Source organism: Bison bison, unplaced genomic scaffold, assembly GCF_000754665.1.
Source record: "Bison bison bison isolate TAMUID 2011002044 unplaced genomic scaffold, Bison_UMD1.0 scf7180017864180, whole genome shotgun sequence".
Classification (NCBI taxonomy): Eukaryota; Metazoa; Chordata; class Mammalia; order Artiodactyla; family Bovidae; genus Bison; species Bison bison.
In genome coordinates this window covers 14,313,868-14,326,463 of record NW_011494752.1, presented here as the reverse complement: position 1 = coordinate 14,326,463, position 12,596 = coordinate 14,313,868, and the positions used below count along the sequence as shown (strand labels likewise).

General features: G+C 46.5%; 1 protein-coding gene across 2 annotated transcripts in view; it reads right to left on the bottom strand.

Annotated features, from left to right (window-relative positions):
• The window catches only part of DHRS7C (dehydrogenase/reductase (SDR family) member 7C), a 13,560-nt gene extending 2,318 nt beyond the window's left edge, over positions 1-11,242 (bottom strand). Inside the window, exons 1-6 of one of the 2 annotated variants that reach the window (XM_010843015.1) lie at positions 11,116-11,242; positions 10,754-10,913; positions 7,680-7,792; positions 5,869-6,082; positions 3,429-3,521; positions 171-326 (exon numbers count right to left, since the gene is read on the bottom strand). In XM_010843015.1, coding sequence (XP_010841317.1) covers positions 171-326; positions 3,429-3,521; positions 5,869-6,082; positions 7,680-7,792; positions 10,754-10,907 — 730 coding nt within the window. In that variant the 5' untranslated portion in view covers positions 10,908-10,913; positions 11,116-11,242. The remainder of the gene's footprint in view (positions 1-170; positions 327-3,428; positions 3,522-5,868; positions 6,083-7,679; positions 7,793-10,753; positions 10,914-11,115) is intronic. The other variant, XM_010843016.1, reaches the window with a different exon arrangement.
• Positions 11,243-12,596: the final 1,354 nt, after the last annotated feature.

Sequence of the window (12,596 nt, the reverse complement as noted above, 5' to 3'; positions counted from 1 at the left end):
CCCCCCCCGCTGCCAGCGGGGTGCAGACACCCCATCTCCCCAGTCTCACGCTTCAGGAACACCCTCCCCTCACGGTACCCCAACCCCACCCCCCGCCACCCTGGGCGTACCCCGCTCCTCCACAAGCCCTCCCCAGCTTCGTTCCCTCCAGCTGTGCTCTGAAAGCTCACATTTCCATATGGAGGCCTCCCAGTTTCCTTGGCCTGGATCAACGTGGTAGGAGCGGATGAAGGTGGGACTCACGGTGCTGACGACCACGTCATATTCCTCCACTTCTGCCCGCAGGCAGTCAAAGAAGCCGAGTGCCGCATGCTTGGAGGCGGCATCTGGAAGAGAAACCAGCCGGGCAGTGGGTGCGGATCCCTCTGTGCCTCCCGGGAGGGGGTTGGAGACACACATCCCTACAGGCTCTGCTGGGTGAGGCTGCAAAGTCCCCAGCCTTGCCCCTCACTTCGTAGATGCGGACAGAGAGCCTTTGTGAAGCAGTGAACAGATGCAGAGATGGGACCCAGTCCACTTTAGCTACTATTCCACTGTGTGACTTTGGGCAAGTGGCCAGTTTTTACCTTCAGAGATTCAGTTTTCTCATCTTTAAAATGTCCAGTTGCAGCCCAATTTATAATAGGCAAGGTATGGAAGCAATCGAAATGCCCATCAACAGATAAATGGATAAAGAGAATGTGGTACATATATACACTGGAATATTGTGTGTGCATACTCAGCGACTCAGGCCTGGCCGGCTCTTTGCGACCCTATGGACTGTAGCCCATCAGGTCCTTCTGTCCATGGAGTTTACCAGGCAAGAATACTTGAGCCGATTGCCATTTCCTTCTCTAGGTCCTAGGTCACCTTCCCAAGGATCGAACTCACGTCTCCTGCATTTGGCAGGCAGATTCTTGACCACTGAGCCACCTGGGATGCCCCATACTGGAATCTTACTCAGCCATGAAAAGAATAAAATCATGCCGTTGACAACAACATAGATGGATCTAGAGATTATCATACTAAGTGAAATAAGTCAGAGACAAATCAGTTCAGTTCAGCCGCTCAGTCGTGTCCAACTCTTTGTGACCCCATGGACTGCAGCATGCCAGGCCTCCCTGTCCATCACCAACTCCTGGATCCTACTCAAACTCATGTCCATTGAGTCGGTGATGCCATCCAACCTCTCATCCTCTGTCGTCCCCTTCTCCTCCCCCTTTCAATCTTTTCCAGCATCAGGGTCTTTTCAGATGAGTTGGTTCTTTGTATCAGGTGGCCACAGTATTGCAGTTTCAGCTTCAACATCAGTCCTTCCAATGGATATTCAGGACTGATTTCCTTTAGGATGGACTGGTTGGATCTCCTTGCAGTCCGAGGGACTCTCAAGAGTCTTCTCCAACACCACAGTTCAAAAGCATCAATTCTTTGGTGCTCAGCTTTCTTTATAGTCCAACTCTCACATCCATACATGACTACTGGAAAAACCATAGCCTTGATTAGACAGACCTTTGTTGGCAAAGTAATGTCTCTGCTTTTTAATATGCTGTGTAGGTTGGTCATAACTTTTCTTCCAAGGAGTAAGCGTCTTTTAATTTCATGGCTTCAGTCACCATCTGCAGTGATTTTGGAGCCCCCCAAAACAAAGTCTGTCACTGTTTCCACTGTTTCCCCATCTATTTCCCATGAAGTGATGGGACCAGATGCCATGATCTTAGTTTTCTGAATGTTGAGCTTTAAGCCAACATTTTCACTTTCCTCTTTCACTTTCCTCAAGAGGCTTTTTAGTTTTTCTTCACTTTCTGCCATAAAGGTGGTGTCATCTGCATGTCTGAAGTTAATGATATTTCTCCTGGCAATCTTGATTCCAGCTTGTGCTTCATCCAGCCCAGCGTTTCTCATGATGTTAAATAAGCAGGGTGACACTATACAGCCTTGATGTACTCCCTTTCCTGTTTGAAACCAGTCTGTTGTTCCATGTCCAGTTCTAACTGTTGCTTCCTGACCTGCATACAGATTTCTCAAGAGGCAGGTCAGGTGGTCTGGTATTCCCAAATATCATATGATCCCACTTATATGTGGAATCTAAAAAAAATGATACAAATCAACTTATTTACAAAACAGAAACAGACTCACAGACTTTGAAAACAAGTTTATGATGACCAAAGGGGAAAGGAGGGAGGGAAAGGATAAATCAGGAGTTTGGGATTGACGTATACACACTACTATATATAAAAGAGATAATAAGGACCTATTGTATAGCACAGGGAACTCTACTCAATATTCCGTAATAACCATTATAGAAAAAGAATCTGAGAAAGAATGAATGTATGTGTATGTATAATTGAGTCACTTTGCTATACATGTGAAACTAGCACAACATTGTAAATCAGCCATGCGTGCTAAGTCGCTTTAGTCGTGTCTGACTCTTTGCATCCCTGTGGACTGTAGCCCACCAGGCTCCTCTGTCCACGGGGATTCTCCAGGCCAGAATACTGGAGTGGGTTGCTACGCCCTCATCCAGGGGATCTTCCCAACCCTGGATCAAACCCATGTCTCTAACATCTCCTGCATTGGCAAGTGGGTTCTTTACCAGTAATGCCATCTAGGAGTCCCAGAATCAACCATGCTATGCTATGTTAAGTCACTTCAGTCGTGTCCAACTCTGTGCGACCCCACAGATGGCAGCCCACAAGGCTCCCCCGTCCCTGGGATTCTCCAGGCAAGAACACTGGAGTGGGCTGCCATTTCCTTCTCCAATGCATGAAAGGGAAAAGTGAAAGTGAAGTTGCTCAGTCGTGTCCGACTCTTATCGACCCCATGGATTGCAGCCTAACAGGCTCCTCCATCAATGGGATTTTCTAAGCAAGAGTACTGGAGTGGGGTGCCATTGCCTTCTTCATACTCCAATATTAAATAATTTTTAAAAAAGATTAATATTACACCACTTCAGGTAAAAATAAATCATAAAATAGAGGTAATTAATTAATCATTTAAGGATAGTATCACTCTTGCCAAGTGAGAAAATGTATGTAAAATGCCTGACATGGGTGTGAATTCCCATATCCTTTCTCAGAAGCCTGATACCCCACGTAAGACTGATTTCTCAGGGTCCTGAGGCCGTCAGGGTTAAGAATGCAGGTGCCAGGGCTCAGATGCCTGGCTTGTAGAGTGAGGATATGGTGAGGTGTAGAAGTAACAGATATAACTGCTGTGAGCATAGAACAAGATGAGCTTCTGGGGTCTGAGGGAAGGACTTATCTTTATCTCTCAGTCACCTGTGTGCTGTAGGCACTCAAAAATAGGAGCTGAGGGGATGGAAGAAAAGCCAACGGATGCTTTCATCTCTGGACCCTCTCCCCCTAGGAACCATATGCTTCGTCCTAGACACCACATCTCTTGTCTTATAAGACACATAACCTGAGATGAAACTTGTCTTAGCAACTTACAGGCTGTGCGGAAGGGGATTCCAAGCTTCCCCTGGATGTTGTTCACTAACACGATTTGTCCGGTCCTCCTGGAGATCATGTCGGGGAGCAGGGCTGGAAAGCGCAGGATGAAGACTCATGGTTACAAACCTGAGATGGAGTCAGGCAGCAGCCGGCAGACCCCTTCCCCAGACCCCTCATCACACGGGCTCCTTTGCTGCTGCTAAGTCACTTCAGTCATGTCCAACTCTGTGCGACCCCACAGACGGCAGCCCACCAGGTTCCCCCGTCTCTGGGATTCTCCAGGCAGGGAACACTGGAGTGGGTTGCCATTTCCTTCTCCAATGCATGCAAGTGAAAAGTGAAAGTGAAGCCTCTCAGTCATGTCCGACTCTCAGCTACCCCAAGGACTGCAGCCTACGAAGCTCCTCCCATGGGATTTTCCAGGCAAGAGTACTGGAGTGGGTTGCCATTGCCTTCTCCCACAGGCTCCTTTGCCTCCCTGCTAACTAGATTACAGTGGGACACAGGTGGGCTGGATCCCAGCCACCATTTATCCAGTGTTGCCTAGGAGTGGGCTGGGCTTGACTGGTGAATTGCTGGGTTATTTTATTTTATTATTATTTTTGTGTCATGCAGGATCTTAATTCCCAGGCCCCCTGCAGTTGAAGTTCGAAGTCCTAACCACTAGACCTAACCCTGGGTGATTTTATTATATTTTTTAAAGCTTATTTTTTTTAAATGGGAACCATTTTTAAAATTGTTATTGAATTTGTTACAGTATTGTTTCTGTTTTGTTTTGGTTTTTTGGCCACTAGGCATGTGAGATCTTAGCTCCCCTACCAGGAATCCAACTCACACCTCTTACATTGGAAGGTGAAGTCTTAACCACTGGACCTTCAGGGAAGTCCCCAACCCTGGGTGATTTTAAATGACCCATCCATGTCCTTGAAGTGACACTGATTTTAGTAGTGAGAAAGGTAGCTCCCTTTCCGATTCTCCTATTCCTCCAGTAGGAAAGTTGGTTCAGGCGGGTCTTTAAAACCTCTCTTGCATGTGCTAATCTTTAAAAAAAAAAAAAGAAAAAGAGGAAAGACCTCAGCCCTGTGTCTTGGGAAAACTTAAGACTTTGTTTTGATTTCAGGTTTTCTTCCATTTATGGAGAGGAAAGGAACTTTTAATTTATGGTAAAAAAAAAAGTTCCTCTTAAGTAGAATTAATTGACAAGTGAGGGAATTTAGAAAAAGCTATAGAGCAATGATAGCACAGGTGGAATCAGGAGATGGCAAAAAATCAAGACTCAACTTAGCATGCCTCACTTTGTTGCCAGGGAACCAGAGCTCTCAGAGGTTGAGGGGAGGACGCACGTTGGCTGGCCTGCTGGGTGTGTCCACAGCGACTGGGCCGAGGAAACTGTGGTTTCTGGGGCACTCTCATCTCTGGAAGCTCTGGGAGTCATCTTTCTGCTCCCAATGCTGCTTTGCCTTCATCTGTCTCAGTTCTCAGAATCCCATTTTCGAGGAGATTCTTGCTGTACAGAAGGCAGCTCAAAGATCCTGCTCTCTCAGCTTTGCCAGTGTACCCTGCTCCCTAAATGTATATCCTTATATTCTTCCTTTTGTGATTCTGCTTTGATAAACCTTATTTAGGGTGGGGGAAGGGCTTTAACTCTTGGTTCTATTCCGTGTCATCTCTAGCTATTCCACAACCCCCACCCTAGCTTCAGACCTGCATTTGAACTTGGTTGTTAGAATCTCCACAAAGGGACCATAATTTTACCCTAGTGGCTCAGATGGTAAAGAATCCGCCTGTAATGCAGGAGATGCAGGTTCGATCCCTGGGTCCAGAAGATCCTCTGGAGAAGGAAATGGCTACCTATTCCAGTACTCTTGCCTGAGAAATCCCATGGACAGAGGAGCCTGGTGGGCTACAGTCCATGAGGTCACAAAGAGTTGGCCACAACTGAGCGACTAACACTTTCCTGTTTCTGAAAAGGAATTGACGGTATTCTGGGTCTTTTGTAGTTTGGGATAAACTCTTTTCTTCATGACTGAGGACAGAATTTCAACACTGGACCAACTGTCATTATTAGGAGCAGATCAACCACAAGGTGGATATAATAGAAGGTTTGCAGGGGTTGAAGACAATGGTCCAGAGACGTGGAATGGGATTGGAGGGGAGCCATGGATGTGAGTAAGAAAAGGGAAGTAAAGGCCAGGGTTTGGGAAGGGGACTGAACAGAGGAGGCAGGCAGGAATATACCACTAAGAGACTTTCACAACCCTTTTCTTTCATCAACATTTATAGTCAAAAGCTGAAAGCTTTCACCAAACAAGCAGAGATTTTTCTGAAGAGGGCTAGAGGCTCCATCCAGAAGTGGATGACTATCTGGGGGCATAACAGAGACCTCTTGAGCAGCCCAGTGACCCAGGAATCCACGGGAAGGTCAAACTCATGAGACCTTTGGTCAATATGATGGGTCCAAAGTAATTGGCATCCATGATCTTTTTGTCGAGCTCCAGAGAAATCTTATGGGCAGGTCCCTTCACCTTCACGCTGGCATTGTTGATGAGGATATCCACGCAGCCGTAGCAATCCAGGACCTCTTTGGCCACATCCTGGACACAGCTGATGTCTGAGAGATCCAAGAGGACCAGCTTTGGGGTGAATGTCTGCTGGACCAACGAGAAAGTCAAGGCACGTGTGGGAATATCCTCACAGACCTTGGGGCCCTTCCATCTAAGAGTTGCCCCTTTTGAAACTCAGAGCTTGTGGAATGACTACAAACAGATGATTAAATGAAACAGATAACTGGGAGAAGGTAAACTGATGGAGAAAATGCATCCTTGGGGACCAAGGCAACAGTAACATTCCCAACATGTTAACATGCACTACAAAGTTTGATCTTCTGGTCAAGGGGCCAGAACTGAGAAATCTAAATGGAGGCTGTGCATAAATTCTCTGATGTCATTTTTTAATAACATTTCTGAGCTCCTCTTTGGAAATGGCTTTCAGACTGGCTTCCAAGCCACAAGAGAATCTGCCCAGGACTTTGTAGCCACATTTGTTTTTTGGCCAAAATGATATACTCGATATAAATTTTTTGGAACACCGTCTGTATAGGTGCAAGGCATTGTGTTCAGCCCTAAACATGCTGTCATCAAGATTTTCATGATTTAGAAGGGGTACAGATGGAAAAATGGATAATTCCACATGGCAGATACAATCCTGGTGTTTCACAAATATGAGTCCTGAGATATGCCCTTAAAAAAGCATGTTCTCTGGTTCAATATATTTGGGAAATATAGACTACTATACATTCTTCTTGGAGATAACACAATGCATATTTACATAACAAAGGTTCTGAAAAGTCCTGCAGTAAAGAAATCAGTCAGAGAAGCTTTCTCTAACTCAGTATTTCCCACACAGTTGACCTCAGAACCTCCTTTTTACTACTTCACGACCAATACCTGATCAAATCCCAGGAAACATGCTTTGGGGTTTTGGTGTTATCCTTTTGCTTCATCTCCTCAAATACCAGACTTAGTTCTGAATTATTTTTGGCTTTATCCAAAATCCAATTCAACATCAAGGGCAAAGATTAATTACAAAAAAATTCTTGACACTTCCCTGGTGATCCAGTGGTTAAGACTCTGTTTCCAGTCCTTGGTTGGGTACTTCCACATGCCATGTAGATTGGCAAAAAAAAAAAGAAAACAAATCCTAAAGAGAACTCTGAAAGCAATTTCTTAAACAATGATCCAGAAATGCCTTGAAAACCCCAGCTTCATTGAAATGTGTTTACCTCCTATATAACTTCATGGACGGGGACGGAAATAAAACACTTGGGGCTGCACATCATGGCTTGAGGAATCTTAGTTTCCCGACCAGAGATTGAACATGGCCCCCTGCAGTGACAGCACTGAGTCCTAATCACTGGACCACCAGGGAAGGCCCTCTTTGAAGGAGATATTATTTGAAGTATTATTTTAAAAGTCAGCCATAAGAATTTATAAACAGAGCTGTGTCTATGACATACCGTATCTTCTGGGTCCTCTGAGTCTGACTTAAATAGAATGGGGTGGGGCTCAGAGGCTAGAGAAGAAATTTTTGGCTTGGTGAGGGTTCAAAATGAATCAACCCCCAAGTCGGCTGTGTCAAGATTACATTTCCCCAGAGCTATCACCAGATTTCAGGCAGAGCTGCTCTGTGACAAGCATGAAGACTAAGGGTGCCCAGGGGTTGCCCATGCTGGCTGCCCGAAGGCCTTACCTTGCTGGGATCAGCCACACTGATCAGAGCATCGTATAGACTCTGAAGCCTCTCCCAGTTCTTTCCACACAGCACCAGCCTGGCTCCGCCAGTATGGAACACCCGAGCACACTCTGTGGGGAAGAAGGGAGGAGGACAGGATGCACTGAATGGATAAAACTGCAGATGGGGGGTGGGGTGGTTACAAATTCGAGGATTCAAAGAATTCAGAAGGCTTAGAGCTATGAGTTCCTTTAGAGGGCACTGCGTTCAACCTCCTCTGGACTTTCTTCCTGTTTCCAGCCTCAGCATGGCTGCCTTCTGTGAAAGGCAGCTCACGGGGGTGTGAATAGCCCCTCCTCCATTGAGCAGTTCTGATTTTCGGGACACTCTTTCTTTCTTTTTGGCCAGGCTGTGTGGCATACAGGATCTTAGTTTCCTCACCAGGGATTGAACCTGTGCCCCCTGCATTGGGAGAGTGGAGTCTTAACCACTGAACCACCAGGGAAATCCTGGTATATTCTTTCTTAAACTGGAGAGAAAGATGACTCTGTCCAATAAGACCCCCAGAAGCACAGTGTTAAGTATATCTCAGTCTGAGGATATTGGAGACAGTTGCTATTTTTTTTTTTTCCACATCAAATGTCACTAGTTTCCTCTACATTTTCATTGTGGGTTGATGCCCCAGCTAGGGTTCTTTTTATTTAAAAAAAAAAAAAAAAAAGTGAAGTTGTCTTCTGTGTAGTTCATTTTATTCTAGATGAATTTCTTGCTTGCTCAATGTTCTCAACTGGGCAGTGATTGGTAAATACAAATATTTTTATGTGGCAATAATGTTGATATTTAAGAACAATTAAAGCTGGACTTCCCTGGTGGAGCAATGGATAAGAATCCACCAGCCACTGCAGGGGACACAGGTTTGATCCCTGGTCCAGGAATGTCCCACAGTCAGTGGAGCAACTAAAGCCCATGCGCCACAATTACTGAGCCCATGTGCTACAGCTACTGAAGCCCACATGCCCTAGAGCCTGTGCTTTGCAACAAGAGAAGCCCTGCAATGAGAAGCCCACGTACCGAAAAGTAGCCCCGTTTGCTGCAACTAGAGAAAGCCCATGCGCAGCAAGGAAGACCCAGCACAGCCAACAAACGAAACAATAAAAGCTAACAGACTTTGACAGTTTACTTGCTTGAGTGGCTATTGAAAGAGGTTTACACATATTAGCTTATTTTATTCTCACAGTCATCCTACGCAGCGGTTTGTTATATTGGGTTCCCTAGAAACAGAACCTACAGGGTTTTAGCCACTGGGCCACCAGGGAAGTCCCTCGGTTCTTTTTTCTTGAAAGATCCTTTTAAATATATGTGGTTTTTATAATAAGAGAATTCACTAAAGGAAACCATTCAAAGGGAGAATGGCTAGTCTCCCCAAGTTTGGGCTGTAATTCTCAGTGGCAGCGGCAGCTGCGCTGGGTGTGAGCAGCCCTGGAGGTCGTGTTTCACAGACCAGAGGCCTTTAGTCTGAAAGAGACTTTTTGATTTCAGCGATATTAAAATACACAAAGATGGCCCAGGGCCATCGTAAGAGACCGTTGATTAAGAGACAGTTAGCTCAATTTCTGGCAAACCACTCCAATATTCTTGCTGGGAGAATCCCATGGACAGAAGAGCCTGGTGGGCTACAGTTCATGGGGTCACAAGAGTCGGACACCATTTAGCGACTAAACCACCACCACCAGCTCAATTTCAGGAATGGTTAAAGGAAGAAAACGATGTGTCTTAGAGGTGATGAAACACAGGCAAGGTTTGTGTTCTCTGAAGCAGTTGAAGTGCAGTGGTTAAGTATTTTGAAGATCATTCTTGCTGCAGACACAGTGGGTACAAGGTGACTTTATTCCTGACTTGGCCGAATTATGTGGGTTTGGGGCAAAAGTTAGAAGTCCTGACATCTCTGTCTGTCTGGTTTCCCTGGGAGACCGCTTGGCTCTGGCCCCCTTGCTGCTCTCCAGTGCTACCCACTGGGTTCGGTCAGGTTCTGTGGGACCGGGTGTGTGCTGTGGGCTCTGTGTAACTGACCTCATCTGCTCAATGCCCATCACTATTTTTTTTTGCCTGGGACCTGAGAAATGGAGCACTTTGAACCCAGAATCACTGCGGTCGGCAGCATGTTAAAGCCACCATAAGAGTTTACTGAAGGTCACACCCCCACTCCCAGCTTCTCAAGTTACTTCTAAATGCCTTCAGAACTGGGAAGTGATGTGGCTGAATCAGGCCAATCGTAAGACAACAGGGATTATGGGGTGTGTGGCACGCTGGCGTTTGCGTTCTCTGCATGATTTGTTCATTATTATCGCCACTGCTAACATTTGAGAGGTGCCCACGACAGTGCCAGGCACTGTCCCTAAGGGCTTTCCATTTCTTTATTCATTTAGTCATCACAACCGCATTACGAGGCACAGAGTATTAGCATCCTTGCTTTCAGATGAGAAATCCAAGGCGGAGCAATGCAAAACCAGTTAGTAATTGGTGGAGCCAAGAATTGAACCCAGCTCACAGGTCTGGCCTCATCACCAGTTCACTGCCCCAGCTGAGGGCTTTGAACTTCAAAATTTCTAGAAACTCCCTGAAGGCAAAGCAAATCACTTCTGTAGACTGCTTTTGGGCTATAGGCTGTGCATTTGCAACCCTAGATATTCCAATCCCCTCATTTCTCAGGCAAGCAAGCTTTAGCCGCCAAGAGAGAAGACACTGGCTGATTAACATATGCTGGGAGGGAACTCAGCCTTGACCCATGCCCTCCTGCCCAGAGGGCACACCCACACCCCACACTATGGCCTCTCATCCTTCAGGGCAGAAGTGGGCACAAGAGGCTGTGAAGCTCATTTGTGTGTGCTCAGTTGTGTCCGAGTCTGTGACCCCATAGACTGCAGCCCACCAGGTGCCTCTGTCCATGGGATTCTCCAGGCAAGAGTACTGGAGCGGGTTGCCATTCCCTTCTCTGGGGGGTCTTCCTGACCCAGGGATCAAACCAGAGTCTCCTGCGTTGGCAGGCAGATTCTTTACCACTGAGCCGTCGGGGAAGCCCAAAACTTGCTTACCCTTGCCCAGTCCTGAGATGGCGTCGGTGATGACCACCACCTTGTTCTGCACGACTGACTGGGACCACAGCCGGGACACCTCCTGGTAGATGAAGAGGAGACCACTGATTCCTAAGAGCAGCAGGGGCAGCATGAGCACGGCGGTGACCCCCATCTTGTTCTGGGAAAAATGGGGAAAAGGAACTCGCTTGACAAAGGGACTCGGAACCCGAAGCAGAGGAGGCCCGAGGCTGCACATTCAAGCCCTGAGCCGGGAGCCTCCTCTGCAGGAGCCAGGCTCTGTGCAAACCCCCTGAGTGCTGCTTCCAGAGCTCCTGGCTGCGTGCTAATCCCCAAATGGTCATGAAGAGGGAATTACTCACAGTGTTTTCAGAAGCAGATGGAATCCAGGGACCTGCCCTCCCAGAGGTTAATTACGAATTTAATTAAAATGTGCCTGCATTTTTGGAAGGAAAGCCATGCGTTAAGGCCACTTGCTTGGGCCCTAATGGCTATTTATAGCTGTCAGTGCACTAAAGGGCTTTCAGGGTAAATATAGTGTCTCTGCTGATATTCAGGAACACATGCTGGCCGGGTCTGATTTCAGAGTCCCTGCCAACCCTTTTAAAGCTCTCCTGGGTGCCTCTCTAGTAGAGGTTCCTCTGCAGTTCAGGGATGGACCTTAGGGATTGGGACCTGGGATTTCGGCACAAACATCCCTACCCTCACGTCCTAACTCTCCTATCAGGTAGCTTCCAGGTAGCTCAGACTCTGGTGGCAGCAAGAGAACTTTCTGGATGGAGGTGAAAAAACACAGAAATCTGTTTAACAGAACGGATGAACCACTTGAAGGTGTGACATGAACTATGGGAAAGGGCAGTTTGGGGCTGTTCCTCTTTCAAGTGCTTCCAGTTCTTGGAGCCTCAGTCTCCTCATCCATAAAGTGGGCACAATCGTCTCATCTTGCAGGACTGTTGGGAGAATAAGATACTGCAGCTTAGTAACAGACTCTGAGAAGATGGCTCTGTTCTCTTTAGTGATTAAGCCTGCATGCACTAGGGCCCGTGGGCTACAACTAATGAGGCCCTGTGCTGCAGCTACTGACCAAGTGCTGCAGTTACTGATGCCTGTGTGCCTAGAGCCCATGCTCTATCGCAAGAGAAGCCACCACAGTGAGAAGCCCGTGCACTGCAACTAGAGAAAGCCTGCGAACAGCAATGAGAACCAGGAGAGCCAAAAATAATGAATGAAAGAAAGAATATAGGAGGTGACTGTGTACCACACCCAGAATGGGTCTGGTCCATTGCCGTGCCTGTTGCTTTCAGTTTCTGCCTTCACTCTGGCATTTTTTTCCTAGTCTGCATTGGTTTCCTGGTTGCCTTTCCTTAATGCATATCAGGGCTCGTTCCTCAGGACCCTGGACAGGCTTGAGAGGTGAGAGATGCCAGGGCTCAGTCAGGCAATCTGTGTGCATATACTTGTATAAACGTACGTGTGTATGTGTGTATATGTATATATATAAACATATATATATATATGTATGTGTGTGTTGGGGAGTTCTATATGCCTGTGATTGTTTTCAATGCTGGGAGGTACAGACGACAGTTCATGCTATAGAGAAATAATTGACAGTTCATAAGAGGGGAATAGACCTGCAAACAGATTATTGCAATATATGGAGGAATTAAAATCCACCTGAATTTGTTTTATAGCGAAGATAGACAGATGGAGCTGAGATGCCTTGATCTGAGGGGCCGTGTTCATAGTCTGAAAATTCCTAAGCTGTACACTTAGGGTTTGGGTAATTTTTTTGTAGGCATGTTGTACTTGAATAAAATCAAGACTTAAAAAATATAAAAGGGGA